Genomic DNA, 19,725 nt, shown 5'->3' with positions numbered 1-19,725 from the left:
ATAAATAAAAGAAATTTAATTTTAATAAATTAAAATATTTAATAAATTAAATCTCTGGATAATTTAAGTATTTTTAAATTATCCAGAGAATTACTTCAACTCTTCACGGCCCCTGAAGACACAACTCTGATAGTCTGGACCACACTGGAATTTGGGTTTAAATAGCATTTGTGACCCCGTGAAAGCTCCAGAGTAATCTCACATATTAGAAAACATTGTGCCAATTTTTTTTTTTTTTTTTTGCAGTACGTGGGCCTCTCACTGTTGTGGCCTCTCCCGTTGCGGAGCACAGGCTCCGGACGCGCAGGCTCAGCGGCCATGGCTCACGGGTCCAGCCGCTCCGCGGCATGTGGGATCCTCCCGGACCGGGGCACGAACCCGCGTCCCCTGCATCGGCAGGCGGGCTCTCAACCACTGCGCCACCAGGGAAGCCCCACTGTGTCAATTTGATACATGAACATAGCATGTACACATAGCCACCTGAAAATATCCCTTAAAGTCAGCAGAAAGCCTCTTCAAGATTCTCCAATTCTATTCCTTTTAAGTCAAGAAACTTTGAAGGGCTTTAAACCTGGAATTTAAATGTCAAGGAAGGAAAAGGAGAACTACCTTCAGCTCCTGTTCCCACCTGCAAAGCACAGTGAGCAATGATCCCAATTTGCCTGGACTGGCGGGTTTCCCAGATGTGAGGCTTTCAGCACCAGAACCAGGATAGTTCCTGGTAAAATGGGATGATGGGACACCCTAGCAGTCAGGCCCTTTGGATGACAGGGGACAGATAACCTTTTTTAGCTGACAGAGCTAGATTTATAATCTTACTATGAGATTATATCCTTTATTGGCCTGATCATGCTACCCCTGTGGCCCAGACAAGAGTGAGTGTTACCCTCCCCCCGGAGTGATGGGGCAGAAAACTGCTACTCTAGTCCCACCAACCAAGCCCACCTTGATCCTATGCAGTCCCTGTAAGTGTGATTTATGGAATACACATCAGTTGCTTCTCTTTCTATGGGCTTCATTCTCTAAAGTTCCTTGCATAACATCGAAAGAAAATATGCAGGGTAAGAATATTCACAAGGGGCTTTCTTTTTAAAATGGTAAAACCCCATTTATTGGACAATGGTCATCACTATAAAGTAGGGGCAACTCAGGTCAACCACAGACAGTATTTCAATGTCTTAGCAAAGATGCTGGGAGAATGATCATTGCCGAAAATTTATGTGGCTCTGGCTAATGTCACACTGCTTCTGAGTGGAGACTCTCAGCCATACACGGCTGCCTAAGGGAAAGCCAACAGTCACTGTTGTCAAGTGGCTGAATTAAAGTGGTGATACATTTTCACGACAGTATGACAGTCCATTGCATTTCTAGCCCTTTTGGTTAACTGCTAGGTAGGCAGACATTAAGATAAATTGTGCATCTTACAAAATGAATATTTTATGAATTACTGCTCTGTTGGTGGGCTTCACAGCCCCCAGATAGGGTGGGGTGAGAAGGGTGGTACAAAGTGCCCTTACCTGTAAGAACTCCCAGAGTGAGGTAGAGATGCTTCAGACTGGTGGCAAATGAGCCCAGGATGAGACCAGTAGATGCAAGCAAGCCACCCAGCATGATTCCCACTTGACAGGAAAAATGGTTACTGACAACACTCCCAAGTGGAGCTTCAAAAACAATAATAAATAGGTTCAACACAAAGGCCTTTAGGGCACTGTGGAAAGGCTGTGGGTGCTGCATTGGCAGAGCAGAGAACGATCCATATTCAAAGCCTCGAGCCCGCCCCACTCATTCTACAGATTTGGAAACCAAGGAGAGAGGAAGTGACTTATCCATGGCCCCACAGAGAATAAGTAGCAAAGCTGGAATTAGGATCACACCTCCTGACTGGCATTTGACGGCTCATTCCACATCTCCACTCTATGACAGCCATAATCCCAGGATTATGTGGTATTTTTAAAACAGCAAATCAGCTCCTTTAAACTACATGTCACTTGCACAGTGATGTGCCTTGTATGTTTCATATAGTATTGATCATACACAATTAACAATAATTATGACATGTAAATGGTAGAGAAGGAAAGTGGGCAACACAGCATGGCCAGCAGTGTTATTCAGGAAAAGGCCAGGGAGAGAGATCATAGACAAATTTCACAGCCTGGCACTGTTTCCGGGCTTTTGGAAACCCTGTGGATGAGAAATCAAAGCCCAGAAAATCTAGGAAATGAGATGATGACATTTGGGTTGGCCTCACTCTATTTGTGGTTTAACAATGTGTCAGAATTGTGCCAACTTCCAGGCTTATCGACTAATAATTAAAGCTGGAAGAGGCCAAAAAGAAATTGAAGCTCCGGGGAATATGACATACCCAAGATCACCAAGAGCTATACAGTTCAGGGAACCTGACACCGAGTGCAGGGTTATTTCACCCTGTTATTCTGGCTCCTTGGGTCTCTCAGACTGATGGCAGAGATGATGGGTGAGGAATGTATGTGAATTTCTTTCTGAAGAATAATTCATGCTGACACCAGTACTCCTAGTAACAAGATCAGAAGAGCCAATTCTCTATAGGTATCTGTGGAGTATAATTTTTATATCGATCAGGTTAAAATTGGGTGTGACACAAATTGTACATGATAGAATCAGTCATCAGCTTAATAATGCATCTAGTTAGAATAGTGGCTGGCTGCATATATAACCTCTGGAGAATAGGAATGAGCAAATCTCCTGAAAATATATCTAATTCTTCAGACTGATGCTGCTATGGCTATTGGAAAGTGACAAAATGTATACTAAACTCAATGAAAAATGTTTACTTCTCTGTTCATCATAGGGCAGATATGCCCCCAATGGGTGTCCCAGATGTGATTCTGCAGAATTTAAATATTCTGCATCTAACATGACCCTGCTTTTAGCTCAATGCCTCACATGGTCATTGTGACCACTGTGGTCACTGAAGGTCATTTATTCCTCTTTGAGGGATCATAAATATTCTCCAAAAGATAACAGTGAGAGAAATGAGTCACCTGTATCCTCCATGAAAGATAAACACGGCTGTCTTGGCCCGCTCACACAAAGGCTGTGCCTAATCATCTGACCCTGAAAACCAAGTGATCATCTTACTGGTTAAAATAAAAAAGACAGGCTAGAAAGAAAACCTGAAAATATGATTTTTTGATCCCTTATGACCTTCCAGCATTATCAGTAGCATCAACTTAGCCATCTCATGAAACCTAGAATTGCACTCAAATTCCTCCCAACCAAGGAAATACATTTCAGCACAAATCAACCAATTCCTGATTATGTACATTTTTTCTAAAAATAAATATGAATCAGTACCTAGAATGGAATAGATGACATTATTTATGATACCAAATAATATAGTATTTCTCTTTTGCCATTAAGACATGGCCTGAAGAGATAACAGTTTTCTAAAATACTCAGGAGTCATCTAAATGAAAGGATTAAATGGGTCTAATCTGCAAATAGATCTTTTTTTCTTTCTTTCTTTTTTTTTGCAGTATGCGGGCCCCTCACTGTTGTGGCCTCTCCCGTTGCGGAGCACAGGCTCCGGACACGCAGGCCTAGCGGCCATGGCTCACGGGCTTAGTTGCTCCTCGGCATGTGGGATCTTCCCAGACCAGGGCACGAACTCGTGTCTCCTGCATCGGCAGGCGGACTCTCAACCGCCACGCCACCAGGGAAGCCCCAAATAGATCATTCTGATTTGACCCAATTACAGAAAATGTCTATGGCACTCATTTAATAACTTCGGTTGGAAATTTTTAAAAAGAAAAATCTCAAGGTTAGTTTTTCCTTAGATCGATGAGAGATTCCATGAATCTTGAGAACACTCTGTACACCGTACGTAGCGCCTGTGTGGCTCTTGATGAAAACTACAGCCGTAGTGAACGTGCTTATCTCATGATTGCACCATTCTATTCTTCTACAATACTTCTCTAAGAATGAAGACTGATGCATGAAAAACGAGCCAAATTTTGAACCCTCTGAGAAGGGACGAGAATGAAAACAAGACTTGAGATGTGATGCACATATTGTTGGCACTCATTTAAGGAGATCACATTGAAATGGCTCATGGTACTTTCCAATGGCTGTTTATGTGACTGGAGAATGAGGGGACCACAGCATTCAGAAGAAAGCAAGCATATACTGTACGGTTAACTGCGTTCAAAATCAGGACAAGTACTGTGATTGCCCAGTTCCCTATCTCTATAGGTATGTGTCCAATTGACTGTATTCACTACCTGGTCCATCTGACATCAGCCAAGAATGTTAACTGCAAAAGCACTTCTGGGTGGGTTTGGCTAAAGGCAGGATCATACTTTGCTTTTGATATTGTTTTAGCCAATTTTTAATCATAGCCCTTCTACTCAAAAAAAACTGGTCATCAAAGGCAGTGGAAGGTCACTGTCATGTATAGTTCAAGGGTAGCCAGTAATTATCTATCCCTGGAGATACTCACCACAGAGCATGGTCACACAGTCTACAATGGAATGGATCCAGGCTGTCTGTGCATAATCCTGAGAGAAGTTTGTCTGGAAGTCCACAAAAAAAATTGAAATACATCTGAAAAAAAAGAAGTCCAAGCATTTTATATCAAAAAAAAAAAGAGAATGAACATGTATTTGATTGAGAGTTTCAAGTTTTGGTTCAATCATCTGTTCCAGTCTCCAGGGGTTTTAATTGATTTTCAATGGTACGTTGCTGGCCCGTAATAAGTGGGAAATCAGAAGCTAACCATTGGGATGTTCTAAGGGATAGGAACAAGTAAGTGTTTAGGACTTCCCTGGTGGCACAGTGGTTAAGAATCCACCTGCCAATGCACGGGACACGGGTTCGATCCCTGGTCCAGGAAGATCCCACATGCCGAGGAGCAACTAAGCACGTGAGCCACAACTACTGAGCCTGCGCTCTAGAGCCGTTGAGCCACAATTACTGAGCCCGTGTGCCACAACTACTGAAGCCCATGCGCCTAGAGCCCGTGCTCTGCAACAAGAGAAGCCACCGCAGTGAGAAGCCCACGCACTGCAACCAACAGTAGCCCCTGCTCGCCGCAACTAGAGAAAGCCCGTGCAAAGCAACGAAGACACAACACAGCCATAAATAAATAAATAAATAAGTTAATTAATTAATTAATTAAAGAAATAAGTGTTCACCCACTACAGCAGCTGCTGAAACCAAGTGGATGTGAAGATCACTGATGTAGTGCAGGTCTTATGGAAACGATGACAGGTCAGACACATGGATTGTTACTCATCATACTGTTTCACTAACATCGGAAACTTCTAAGAGGTTGTTACACAAGTTAAGACTTGACAATAAAGTATTATACATCACCCAGCAATTTCACTTCTAGGTTTTAAGCAAAGTTAATAAACAGATGGTGATGATAATAATAATAGATACACATAAAAGGATATACTCTGGAGAGCTATTTATAATAGCCAAATATCGTAAACAGCATATATGTCCGTCAGTAAGGGACTGGTTAAGTAACTTTTAGCATATCAGTAAAATGAAATATTATTAGGTATTAAAAATGATTTGCTTTGTATTTATTGATTTGGAAATAAATTCACAATATAATGTTAAGTTAAAAAGTAAGTTACAAAATAGCTCATATAGTAAGGGCTTATTTTTATAAAAATGTACTTCATGTAACTAGAAAAAGCCTGAAAGCATATAAACCAAAATGTATCCGGTCATTATATGTGCATGGTGAGGTTTTAAATGATTTTTTTGTCTTTATTCTGCATTTTGAATTATTTTACAGTGAACCTGATTTCTTATACAATCAGAAATTTATCTCTGTGTGTGCATATACATATATATGGGGGTGTATATACAGAGACAGAAACAGAGACAGAGACAGAGACAGGGAACTGTTTATGCTGAAAAATAGCTAATTACTTAGGAAAAACAAGACATAAGTGATCCAGAAGCAATAGTTTGGAATGAACCACACACAGATAATTCAGAACAGGAAGCTTTTAGAGCTCTGTGATAGCAGGGAAAGAAATCAGGCCTTGCAGCTTGGGGGTGAGATAGGAGGATATCTGTCTCCTTGGATAGGACCACATTCCAACTCATTATGCTTCAGCAGCCCCTAATAGCCTGTTATTTTACTCTCTCTTTCCTCTCCAGTTGCTGCTGGATGTAAAAGTGAGTGATGGAAAAGTTAAAGAAGGGGGAAGAGAATCAGGGTGAATCGGGACTGCTGTGTTATGAAGGTCCAGCTTCATGGGCATACAACCTATACAGTCGCACAGAATCTCGCACTCAGAAGCATTAAACTTGGTTTAACTCAGCTGTCACTGTCTTAAAATTCCTAATAATTTTATCTTTGAATTTGCATTTTGTAAATGAAGTCCAATGGGACGACAGAGCATGCATGTGAGCAGAGAGCCACGGATTCTTCAGTCTGAAATTCTGTGCTTTTCTATTTGCACAGTCTTAGAGATGCCCCAGGGCACAGAATTCCAACAGACTCTTGTGTGGAAGTCCAGTAAAACTCAGACTGAGTACCAGGTAAGTGTGTTACACCTACAACTGAGTGAGCATGTGCACAGGGGAGTGAGAGAGACCATGCTTTCCTTTCAAACCCAAACTTGCTTCAAATGCAGAAGGCGGCAATGGTGTTTTAAGAAAGACAAAGGGCCGAGGATTCCTATCAGATCCTTTCTTACTCATGTTGCTTCTCTGGATTAGCTGATCGCTTATGCTGAAAATGATGACACAGAAGGAAAGTAAAAGGTAGGACAACCGGTAATATAAAGATGAACGGCAGATGTGTGCTACTAATTTAACATTTCCATTTTCTTTACTCAGAACAACAGTAAATAGTAAATTTGAAACACCGTGAAAAACCGAGAGCACTGAAAAAAGGAAAAGCTTCTCATTTTAGTACGTTTACCAGCCCTTTATTTCCTGCCTTTTGAACAAGGGGTCCTGCATTTTCATCTTGCACCAGGCCCCGCAATTATGTTGCCAGTCCTGGCGATAGGCAAGAGAAAAGGGACGGTACAGGGCAGCGATCCCCAACCTTCTCGGCACCAGGGACCAGGGACCGGTTGCGTGAAGACAATTTTTCCACGAAGGGGGCGGGGTGCGGTGAAGTGGGGGATGGTTCAGGAGGCCATGCCGGCGATGGGGAGCGCAGATAACGCTTCTCTCACTCTCCCCCCGCCCCCGCTCACCTCCTGCTGTGCGCCCCTGTTGCTAACAGGCCGCGGGCTGGTATCTGTCCGCAGCCCGGGGGTTGGAGACCCCTGGTATAGGGTGCTAAATTCTAAGTCCCAGAAGGTACTGGGATGGAGTTTGATGTGCAGAGTACAGAGAGGGATCAACCCTTGTAGAAGGAACAGGACGGGAGCAGGATTAGGCAGAGGGCTGGGCAAACAGATGCAGGCCTGATAGGCCTCAGCCAATCCCCAGCGAAATGGGCGGGCCTTTACGCACCTCCCTCCGTCAATCATTGGATATGGGCACCGCCGGAAGGGCACGCTCTCGGGAGAGACAGCTCTGCGCAGGTGAGGGGGACCCTACGGACACTGACAGCTGCAAGCTGCCTGTTGATGTTCACCCTGCAGCTGAGGCCCTCTGGATGGCACACCTCCGTGTTCACCAGAGTCCCGTTCTTGTCCTCCACACTGAGCACTGTATGTGATGATATCTATCAAAGGGACATCAAAAGTTGTCCTTCCTCTTCCACTGATTTAAGAAACCAGACAACGTGCTATAGTAGATCTGATGCTAGGTTAATAATTATATCAGAGTTTGGAGTACTGAACCATAGTCACAACGAAAATGCAGAGAATGATAACATAAACTACCTGGCTGAGTATATAAAATTTAAATTTAATTAAAATATTGCAGAACTTTTTCTAAAGCATGAGCTAACTGCAACAGCCTTATACTAGTTTTAATTCGGTACAGTAATAACAGGAAACTCTACGATGTTTCTTAACATCCTAAAGATTGCTAGACTAGTACAAAAAGTCTATTATTTTCTCCTAACCACTAGGCCTTCGATTTAAGTGAATAATGATTTCTTGGATATAGCCTCAGTATCAAAATAGTTAAGTTATCCTTAGCCCAGGGTTTCTCAGTCTAAGCACTATTGACATTTCGGACCTGATAATTCTTTGTCCTGAGGGTTGTCCTGTGAGTTGCAGGATGTTTAGCAGCATCACTGGCCTCTGCTCAGAATGTCTCCAGACACTGCCAAAGGTCCCCCCGGAGACCAAAGTCAGCCTGTTTAGGGCCACTGATCTAATCAACTATCAAATTCTGCTTATTCTACCTTATACATATCTTTCAAATGCTGCCACGGAGCTCCACTGCCTCTATCATTTATCATTCATGACAACACTTCTCTCCTGGACTGCAGCCAAAACCTTCCTGATTTTCCTGAATTCACACTTGGCTACCTTCAGTATATTCTACACTCCATGGTCCAAGTGTCCTCACTAGAACACAAATCAGATCCTGATGCTTCAAACATTTTAACATGACTTATAAGACCCTGCATAAGTTGGTCCTTCTTAGCATCTCTCCTTTCTTCCCATCTGGTGCATTCCTCACTTCAGACAGACTGAACTTCTTTCTACAACTTTTGACATACCACACATGCTTTTTCACACCTCTGAGCATATTTTTTCCTAGGATGCTCTCCCAGCCTCCCTCATTCTTTTAGACTCAAGATAATAGTCAACTCCTCCAGGAAGGCTTCCTTGACTACCTGAGTCTGGGCTTAATACCTTTCTTAAGGTATTAAGACATGCTGGACCCTTACCACACTGTGTGGTGATGTTCTTTGCATTTGTCTGTATTCTCCACTAGACTCTTGCTCTGTGACAGCAAAGACCATGTTTGTCTTATCTTTCATTGAATCCCAAATATCTAGTACCATAGCTTCCATGTATAGGGTGCTCATTAAACATTGTTCAAGGTTCAAGGTACACAAGGAAGGAAATTAGGAGGGAAGGCAGGCTGAGAGCTGGTAGAGAAGTGACTGGAAGATAAGTGAAATGGCTGAGTAGCAACTTCAAGAACGTGAATGAGAAAGGAAGAGGAAGAACGGATGGCGGCTATGTAGGAGCACGTGGCTAGATATGGTACAGTAGAGGTGTGAAGAATCAGAGTTTATAAGCTGAGAAAGAATTAGTAAAAGAGAGATGCAGAAGCTGGAAATGTGGAAGAACATAGGACAACTAAGAGGAAAGCACCCCAAACGATAATAAGATATTTTGGTGTTGTAAATCATAATCTCTTCTCTCCACTAAATTGTTTTGGGGGATTTAATATTTGTGGGACTATGTTTATTTCTTGTGACTTTTAAAATCTTGTTCTGTTGTTTTGTTTTTTGTTTGATGGTTTTTTTCTAACTGATTTGACTAGTCATATCAAACTGTAGGTATGTGAAATTCAGAAGTAACACCTGAGATTCTTGTCCAAATACGTGAGTAGGCTTGTCAGAGGTAAAATTTAATAACCACATACATATGCTTCTTTTTTTAATATATAAATTTATTTATTTATTTATTTTTGGCCGTGTTGGGTCTTCGTTGCTGCGTGTATGCTTTCTCTAGTTGCGGTGAGCAGGGGCTACTCTTCGTTGCGGTGCGCAGGCTTCTCATTTCAGTGGCTTCTCTTGTTGTGGAGCACGGGCTCTAGGTGTGTGGGTTTCAGTAGTTGTGGCATGTGGGCTCAGTAGTTGTGGCTCATGGGCTCTAGAGCAAAGGCTCACTAATTGTGGCGCATGGGCTTAGTTGCTCTGCGGCACGTGGGATCGTCCCAGACCAGGGCTCGAACCCGTATCCCTTGCACTGGCAGGCAGATTCTTAACCACTGTGCCACCAGGGAAGTCCCACATGCTTCTGAATGACTGTGACTTTTATGAAATATGGGAAGAATTATTGTATTTTAATTTGTTCTCCAAAAGGAAAGGACCGTGGAAGTTTTCAAATGGTAAAGTTTCATGATTTATGCCTTCTAAACACAGGCATGACCTTAAAGAAAACAAATTTTATTGGGAGCACATGAGCTTCTCACTTTAGAAATTATATTTGTTGTCCCTTGGAATATTTGTGCATCTGACAGATGTCAGGAGAACTCGGTTCTGATCTCTGATTCCCGTGCTGAATAACTGAGATTTTTGATGAAGCTTCTTAATCCCTCAGGGTCTTGGTTTCCTCATCTATAAATTAAGCATTTGGGGAAGCATGACTGTATCAGTCAGAGTGGATTAGATCATGCTGCAATAGCGAACAACTCTGAACATCCTTCAGGGGTTGACAGGTTTTGTTCATAATATCACCCAAGTGTTGTTTGTTACGATGTTCTCAAAGATGCTTTCTCTCAAGAGGTCAACATTCTTTCTGTCTCTATATTATCACTCTGCTATAAAATTCTTCTCTGGTAGGGTTGGAGGCTGACAACATCTGATATTTGGTAAAGACTTTTTTCTGGTTGATGAAGTTATCCACTAAGTCAACGCAGTAAGTAATCCACTGGGCAGTGTAGCCCAGTGGGTAAAAGCACTGCCACTTACTCACCATGTGACTTTGGACACATTATTCAACCTCTGTGTGTTATTATAAGGATTAAATGACTTAATCAATGAAAAGTGCTTGGAATAATGCCAACAAGCACAGAGTAAGTGTTCAGCTAACATTAGCAATTATTTACAGGAATTCAGCTGTTGTTAAAAGAGCTCCACAGTTCCACAGGACTCTAGACATCTATTGCAATTAAGTTAATTTAGACCCAGAAGACTTAGAGAAAAGTAGGTCTCAGAGCTGGGGTTTTTCTTTAAACATTTAAAACAAGTGTTGTTTTGCAAGTATCAACTTCAATTCAATTTATCAATTTACTAATAGAATGTCATGTAGTTACACTATGAAGTATGATTCTTTCTTTTATATGAATTTATTAATTAATTTATTTTTGGCTGCATTGGGTCTTCGCTGCTGTGTGCAGGCTTTCTCTAGCTGCGGCAAGCAGGGGCTACTCTTCGTTGAGGTGTGAGGGCTTCTCATTGCGGTGGTTTCTCTTGTTGCAGAGCACAGGCTCTAGGCACGCGGGCTTCAGTAGTTGTGGCTCATGGGCTTAGTTGCTCCGCAGCATGACGGATCATCCTGGACCAGGGCTCGAACCCATGTCTCCTGCATTGGCAGGCCTATTCTTAACCACTGTGCCACCAGGGAAGTCCTGCAATATGATTCTTAACATAGATAATGTGTTTAGTAACAAGATGTCTCAAAGAAAAAATATGTAATCAATGCACATTAACAAACAGAGGGAGTAAATAAATGAGAATGACTACTTTAATAGCCTGCACAACTTTAAGCTTATATAAATTTTATGTGTAAGAAAGCATCATCAGGTACAAGGTAAGAGTGAAATATGATTTTTAAATTCCCTGGATTATAAATGGTAGCAATGTCTGTAAAGCAAAAACCAGCAAGCAATATAAATGTCCATCAATAAAAATGCTTTAGATAAATTATGGAAACATCCATATGGTGAAATTTTAAGCACTTACCTTTCAGTGAGGTAGAGCCATATGTGCTGATATGGAAATATTTCCAAAAGATATTATTAAGCAAAAGAAAAAAGTTCAAAACAGTGTGTATAATATGATCCCATTGGTGTAAATGAAAAGAACATGCTTTATATAAGGACATAAGGTTTTTTTTTAAATTTCTGGACAGATCTCAAGAAACTATTTATGAGATTAACTTTAGGCAGTGAAACAGGGATTCAGGAAGTGAGGAGAAAAACGCTTTATCTTATATGTTTCTGTATTGTTTGAATTTTTATCTTCCAGATGTATGGTTTAACTTTTAAGCATATTATTTAAATCAAAGAGGAGGTAACACTCCCAAACTCATTTTATGAGACCAGCATTATCCTAATACCAAAACCAGAAAAGGATACTACTAGAAAAGAAAACTACAAGCCAATACTCCTGATGAGTATAGATGCAAAAATTCTCAATAAAATACTAGCAAACTGAATCGGCAGCATATTAAGAGGATCATTCACCAGGTTCAAGTGGAATTTATTCCTGGGATGCAAGGATGGTTCAACATACACAAATCAATCAATGTGACACATCATATTAATAGAATGAAAGAAATGAATTGTATGATCATCTCAATAGACACAGAAAAAGCATTTGACAAAATTCAACATCCATTTATGATAAAAAAACTCTTAACAAATTAAGCATAGAAGGAACATATCTCAGCATAATAAAGCCATAAGTCACAAGCCCACAGCTGATATTATGCTCAATGGTAAAAGGCTGAAAGATTTTCTTCTAACATGAGGAACAACACAAGGGTGGCCACTCTCATCACTCCTATTCAACATAGTCCTAGAAGTCCTAGCCTTGGCAATCAGGCAAGAAAAATTAATAAAAGGTATTAGAATTGGAAAGGAAGAAGTAAAATTGTCTCTATTTGCAGATGATATGATTTTATATATAGAAAATCCTAAAGATGCAACCAAAAGGATCTTAGATCTAATCAATGAACTCAGTAAGTTGCCGGATATAAATTAACATACAAAAATCAGTAGTGTTTGTATACACTAACAATAAAATTTCCAAAAAAGAAATAAAGAAATTGATCCCATTTACAATAGCATCAAATACAGTAAATTTAACTAAGAGCATGAAAGATCTCTATGCTGAAAACTATAAGACATCAGTGAAAGAAACTGAAAAAGACACAAATAAAGGAAAAGATATCCCATGTTTGTGGACTGGAAGAATTAACATTATTAAAATGTCAACACTATCAAAAGCCATATATATATATTCAATGCAATTCCTATCAAGAATCCAATGGGGGCTTCCCTGGTGGCGCAGTGGTTGAGAGTCCGCCTGCCGATGCAGGGGACACGGGTTCATGCCCCAGTCTGGGAAGATCCCACATGCCGCGGAGCGGCTGGGCCCGTGAGCCATGGCCACTGAGCCTGCGCGTCCGGAGCCTGTGCTCCACAGCGGGAGAGGCCACAACATGGAGAGGCCCGCATACCGCAAAAAAAAAAAAAAAAATAAATAAATAAATAAATTTTAAAAAAAGAATCCAATGGTATTTTTTACAGATGCAGATAAAACACTCTTAACATTTATATGGAACCACAAATGACCCTAAATAGCCAAAGAAATCCTAAGAAAGAGGTATCACACTTCCTGATTTCTAACTATAATATAAAGCTGTAGTCATCAAAACAGTTTGGTACTGGCATAAAAACAGACAAATAAACCAGTGGAACAGAACTGAGAACACAGAAATAAAACTAACCATCAACTAATATTTGAAAAGAGAGCCAAGAATATTCAATGGAGAAAAGACAGTCTCTTCAGTAAATAGTGCTGAGATAATTGGATATTCACATGTAAAAGAATAAAACTAGACCCATATTTTAGACCACTCACAAAAATTACCTTGAAATGGATTTAAGGATTAAATATAAGACCTGAAACTATGAAACTACTAGAAGAAAACATAGGAATAAAATTCCTCAACATGGATCTTGGTAATGATTTTTTGGATATGTCACCTAAAACACAAGTGACAAAATAAAAAATAAACAAGCAGGACTACATCAAACTAAAAAGCTTCTGCATAGCAAAAGAAACCATCAACAAAGTGAAAAGAATGGGAAAAAAGATTTGCAAACCACATATCTGAAAAGGGTTAATATCCAAAACATACAAAGAATGCACACAACTCAATAGTATAAAAACAAATAACCCAATTTAGAAAATGAGCAAAGGACCTAAATAGACATTTCTTCAAAGAAGATACACTAAAGACCAACAGGTACATGAAAAGATGCTCAACATCACTAGTCGTTAGGGAAATGCAAGTTAAAACCACAATGAGATATTTATTACCTCACACCTGTTAAAATAGTCATCATCAAAAAGATAAGAGATAACAAATGCTGGTATGGATGCAGAGAAAAGGGAACTCTTGTGCACTGTTGATGGGATTGTAAATTGGTACAGCCACCTTAGAAAACAGTAGGGATAAAAACAGAACTACCATGTGATCCAGAAATTCCACTGTTGGGAACAGATCCAAAGAAAATGAAAGCACTAACTAGAAAAGATATCTGCACCCCCACGCTCATAGCAGCATGATTTTTAATAGCCAAGACATGGATGGATGAATGGATAAAGAAGGTGTGGTATATATATACAATGGAATATTATTCAGCCAGAAAAAAAATGAGAAAATCCTACCATTTGCAACAACATGAACGGACTTTGAAGACATTCTGCTAAGTGAAATAAGTTAGAGAGAGAAAGACAAATACTGTATAATCTTAAATATATGTGGAATCTAAAGCAACAACCAAGCACATATAAAAAGAGATCAGACTTATGGTTACCAAGGCGGGAGGGGAGGGGAAGGGAATTGGAGGAAGGTGGTCAAAAGATACAAACTTCCAGTTATAAGATAAATAAGTACTAGGGATGTCATGAACAATATGATGACTATAGCTAACACTGTTGTATGATATATAGGAAAGTTGTTAAAAGAATAAATCCTAAGAGTTCTCATCATGAAGAGAAAAGTTTTTTTTTCTTTTTTCTTTTCTTTCCTTTTTATTGTAGTTATATGAGAAGACGGATATTAGCTGAACCTATAGTATATGTAAATCAAATCATCATGCTTACAAACTATTATATATAAAATAGATAGACAACAAGGTCCTAATGTATAGCACATGGAACGAAATTCATTTTGTAATAAACCATAATGGAAAAGAATATATATATATATACACACACACACACACACACACACACACACACATATAAAAAATTGAATCACTTTGCTGTACACCAGAAACTAACACAACACTGTAAATCAACTATACTTCAATTTAAAAAATCATGCTGTATGCCTTAAAATTATATAGCGATGAATGCCAATTAGTTCTCAATAAAACTGGAAAAAGAATTAACTGCCCAATAGGCACTGATCCTCTGAACTGACAAATCACCGTGCAGGCTGCTTTCCTTGTCTCTGTCTCCAGTTCTCTTGGCTGCTTCCTGGTGTGTCACCCTTTTCTCCTCTGAGCCTATTGTGCTCAGGTATCCTCCTCTCAGCCTCTCCCAGGAACCTCTGAAAACAGGCCTTTGCTGCCAGCCACAATCCTCTTTTCTGGTTCTCAGCTGCCCTTCTTATAGAAGCACTAAGCTCACTTCCAGAACTTTCCTCTCATGGGAAGGATGAAAGCTTCCACATGTAAGAACCAAGATGAAAGAGATTCCTTTTAACTCTATGACCTCCTCACTCCCAGAACACAAGATCCATAATCTAGACGGGAGAAAAATCAGACTCAACTATCATATTATTTTAAACAAATCTACAGTTTATTTTGACACATAATCAAGGAATCATTATTGTAGCAAAAACAAACATCCTGCTTCTTTCCTGCATTATCTATTTGTTATGGGGGGAACATCGATGCTTTTATTGATGATGCCATCAAGTGAAGTTATGTAGTGCAAATCAGTTTCTTTGGCTGCCAAGGGAGTGTTGCCAGAGAAGAGCAACAGAGTTCAATTTGAATGAAGGCACCTCTAGAGAAGAGAGCTAGCAGATGCAGATTTCAACTGTGGCTTTATTCCAAATGTAAATGAGATGAATGCATCTCAGTGTAGGCACGTTTAACTTAAGTATAGTCAAGGCTATGCCCTTGGGTAAAAGGAAAAGAGGAAACATGACCAAATGAGATGAGAGAATCCCTGCATTTATGCTGTTTCTCTCCTTCAACCTAGAAATCAGCCTCCACTACCACAGCCAAGTGCAAAATGAAGCAAAAGAATTTAAACTCTAGGCTTTAAGCTTCCAACGGCTCAGTATTCTGGTGAGCTGAGAGGTTTTTAAGGACTGTTTTGAGCTTATATATTTGTCCTTTGTGGGATGAGCTGCTTATGAAAATAAATGTCTGGCATAGCCATAATATTTAGCTGAAAAATGTCCTAACACTCCAGGTTTATGTGTCAGAGATGATAAGAGACCACTATCCAGGACTTTTAAGTGTCAGAAAATCACATTCCTTGCAAAGAAAAAGATATCCGAGCAGTCAAAGAAAATACACACACACGCACAAAACATATATTTACACATATATTTTCACAATGACAGGTTCAGAACTAGAATGAAGCCGACTTAGAAAAAAAGACAAGCCAGGTCATCTGATAATAAATCGAGAAGAAAGTCCCACCTACCTGGTTACTGCCCGGGTGCAGATGGTAACAAGGAAACAGCCAGCCACAATCATCCAGCCCCATCCTCCATCCGGTGGGGAGGTAGACCGAGCTCTATTTACTTTTGTCATGGTTTCAGTTCTTTTTTCTTCTTTTCCAAGTTGCTCCAACAGCCCAGTTATGATCTTGGAAGGGTCTGCTGTCCAGTGATTTCCTGTTGGCATTCAAGACTGGCATAGAGTGCTACCTGGCACACGGGTTACCGGCCATCTAAAACCAAAAATCAGGACATAGTTGTATTTTATTGCCATATCCAAAGATAGTTTTTCACTTGCTGAAAATGATTATTACTTTCCTGTTAAATATGATTATTCGTTTACTGTGAATACTGGCCTGGTGCAAAGACCATTAGTTGTCCTTGGAACCTCTCCCCCTTCTCCTTTTTTTAATAACATATCTTCTCAACTTTTGGCCAAATCCATGACGACAGTTTGGATACCATACCTTGAAGGTAGACGTGGCAACGTGGTTTAGTCTAGACTAAAGGGATATGAGCAAAATAATACATGCCACTTCGGGTTCCTCAGCTCAAAGGCAAAGGCGCTTTCTTAAGACTTCTACCACCTCCTTTCCCATAGACTGGAATGTGGATGTAGGGGATGAGACAGTTCCAACCACACAGGCCCAGACATCGCCTTAGGGGCTGGCAGAGCTACAGGACAGAAGGAGCCTGGGTTCTCAAACGACTCTGTGGGGAAGACGTGCCTCTCCAGCTCCCGACTTCACACACCCCTCACTGTTACACCAAAGGTAAATAAGCCTCAGCTTTATTTGAGGCTCTCTATTCTGGAGTCTTTCTGTTACAACAGCTTAGGCTATGTCTTAATTATTATACTGAATGATTCTGACCGTAACTGCGTTGGCCTTTCTGACCAAGAATGCTATAATTCTTAGATGGAAAAAAATGAAGCAAGAAGAGAATGAAAAATAAGTGAAACAGAATAGAAAGCCCAGAAGCTAGCACATAATAATTCAATACAACTAAATAAGGTAGCAAAGAGGGATGGGGAAAAAAAGGATTATTTGCTACCTCCTGTTAAAACTCTCCATTTAATTCCTTTTTTAAAAAAAATAAACTTATTTATTTTATTTATTTCTGGCTGCACTGGGTCTTTGTTGCTGTGCACGGGCTTTCTCTAGTTGTGGTGCGTGGGCTTCTCACTGCGGTGGCTTCTCTTGTTGCGGAGCACGGGCTCTCTAGGCACGTGGGCTTCAGTAGTTTTGGTGCACGGGCTCAGTAGTTGTGGCTCATGGGCTCTAGAGCGCAGGCTCAGTAGTTGTGGCGCATGGGCTTAGTTGCTCCATGGCATGTGGGATCTTCCTGGGCCAGGGCTCGAACCCGTGTCCCCTGCATTGCCAGGTGGACTCTCAACCACTGCACCACCAGAGAAGTCCCTCCATTTAGTTCTTAACCTTCTAGATAGATCAGAGTTAAATGTAAAAAAGAAGTCATTTAAAATCTAGGAGAAAACATATGCAAATAATTATCTAACCTCTGGATGGGAAAAGGACTCCCTGAGATGTAAAGTAATGTTAACAAACCAAGGGAAAATTTTTTGATTTGTCTAAATTAAAATTTAACATGTCTATACACTAAAACATGTAATAAATAAGACCAAAAGGTAAACCATACTTTTGGGGGAAAAAAATAAGCAACACATGATTCAAAGAAGTAATATCTGCAACATTAATTCATTCAACTACCAACACTTATGGAGTATCTAATATGTGTTAGGCATTATTCCGGACACCGAGGATTCAGTTATAAGCAAGACACACACAGCTCCTTGTGGCAGACAGGTTCTAAGCTACGCCTACGGTCTCACATCCTGCTGTTCTTGTCTTTGTGTAATCCCTTCCTTTGAGTGTGGTTGAGACCTGAGACTTGCTTCTAACCAGAATATAACACAGGTGATGGCACATGACTCCCATGATTGGGTCATGCTGAATAAGACTCAGCCTTTCTAGCCGACTCTCACTCTCCTGCTGGCCTTGAAGAAGCAGGCTACCGTGTTGCACACTGCCATGGAGAAGGCCATGTGGCACGGAACTATGAGTAGCCGGTAGAAGCTGAGGACAGCCTCAAAAAGCTAAAGTGACAGCAGAAAGCTAAAGCTCTCAGTCCTACAACACGAGGAAATGAATTCTGCCAACATGCCAAGTGAGCTTGGAAGCAGATTTTTTCCCTAGTTGAGCCTCCAGTTGAGAACATACTCTGGCTGACACTTTGATTGCAGCTTTGTGAGACCCTGAGCCAAGCCAGCGAGGCCCAACTAAGTGAGGCCTGAATGTGGTCCCACAAGAACTGTGAGATCAAATGTTTCTTATAGTATACTTTGGCATGTCAATCAAGCTTTTTTTTTTTTTTTTGCTGTACGCGGGCCTCTCACTGTTGTGGCCTCTCCCGTTGCGGAGCACTCTGGATGCGCAGGCTCAGCGGCCATGGCTCACGGGCCCAGCCGCTCCGCGGCATGTGGGATCTTCCCAGACCGAGGCACGAACCCGTGTCCCCTGCATCGGCAGGCGAACTCTCAACCACTGTGCCACCAGGGAAGCCAATCAAGCTTCTTAATTACAGTTAGGGATGAATTTTTTATGAGACTAAATCAGAGTTTTAACAGGTGATTTTTCCACTGGATTGAGCCAATCACCCAGTTTGGGGTACAATTTTATAATGATCACCAGAAGAAATTCTAAATAATATGAATTAAATGAAACATTAGGGACTTCCCTGGTGGTCCAGTGGCTAATACTCTGCGCTCCCAATGCAGGGGGCCCAGGTTTGATCCCTGGTCAGGGAACTAGATCCCGCATGCTGCAACTAAGAGTTTGCATGCTGCAACTAAGACCCAGCGCAGCCAAATAAATAAAATGAATATTTAAAAAAAAGATCTGCTCGGGCTTCCCTGGTGGCGCAGTGGTTGAGAGTCCTCCTGCCGATGCAGGGGACACGGGTTCGTGCCCCGGTCTGGGAAGATCCCACATGCTGCGGAGCGGCTGGGCCCGTGAGCCATGGCCGCTGAGCCTGCGCGTCCCGAGCCTGTGCTCCGCAACGGGAGAGGCCACAACAGTGAGAGGCCCGCGTACCACAAAAAAAAAAAAAAAAAAAGATCTGCTCTTTATAAATAAATAAATAAAACATCATTTCAAATATGACTAAGCATGCATTGTTTGGTGACCATAGACCATGCACCACCTGGTAAATTATGGACAAATCAAACTGTCTAATAAAGAAAAATTTACTTTAAAACCACGACTTTCTCAAGAAAATGGCTCATAGTAAAACCTTGCAAGCGTTCATCTTTGAAGCCATGGGAACAAATTGGCAGCCTGTGAGTTCAGAGAACAAATGCAGAGCAGAGATAGTGAGCCGAAGGCAACAAGAGTCATTCCACGTAGACCACTTA

General features: G+C 41.0%; 1 protein-coding gene across 4 annotated transcripts in view; it reads right to left on the bottom strand.

Annotated features, from left to right (window-relative positions):
* The window catches only part of SLC16A12 (solute carrier family 16 member 12), a 95,938-nt gene that overhangs the window by 7,354 nt on the left and 68,859 nt on the right, over positions 1 to 19,725 (bottom strand). For 3 of the 4 annotated variants that reach the window (XM_067025081.1, XM_067025082.1, XM_067025083.1), the window contains exons 2-3: positions 16,280 to 16,528; positions 4,478 to 4,581 (exon numbers count right to left, since the gene is read on the bottom strand). In XM_067025081.1, coding sequence (XP_066881182.1) covers positions 4,478 to 4,581; positions 16,280 to 16,482 — 307 coding nt within the window. In that variant the 5' untranslated portion in view covers positions 16,483 to 16,528. Of the gene's footprint in view, positions 1 to 1,517; positions 1,662 to 4,477; positions 4,582 to 16,279; positions 16,529 to 19,725 lie in introns of all 4 variants that reach the window. The other variant, XM_059054570.2, reaches the window with a different exon arrangement.

Source organism: Kogia breviceps, chromosome 2, assembly GCF_026419965.1.
Source record: "Kogia breviceps isolate mKogBre1 chromosome 2, mKogBre1 haplotype 1, whole genome shotgun sequence".
Taxonomy (NCBI): Eukaryota; Metazoa; Chordata; class Mammalia; order Artiodactyla; family Physeteridae; genus Kogia; species Kogia breviceps.
This window is presented reverse-complemented; position numbering and strand designations above follow the sequence as displayed.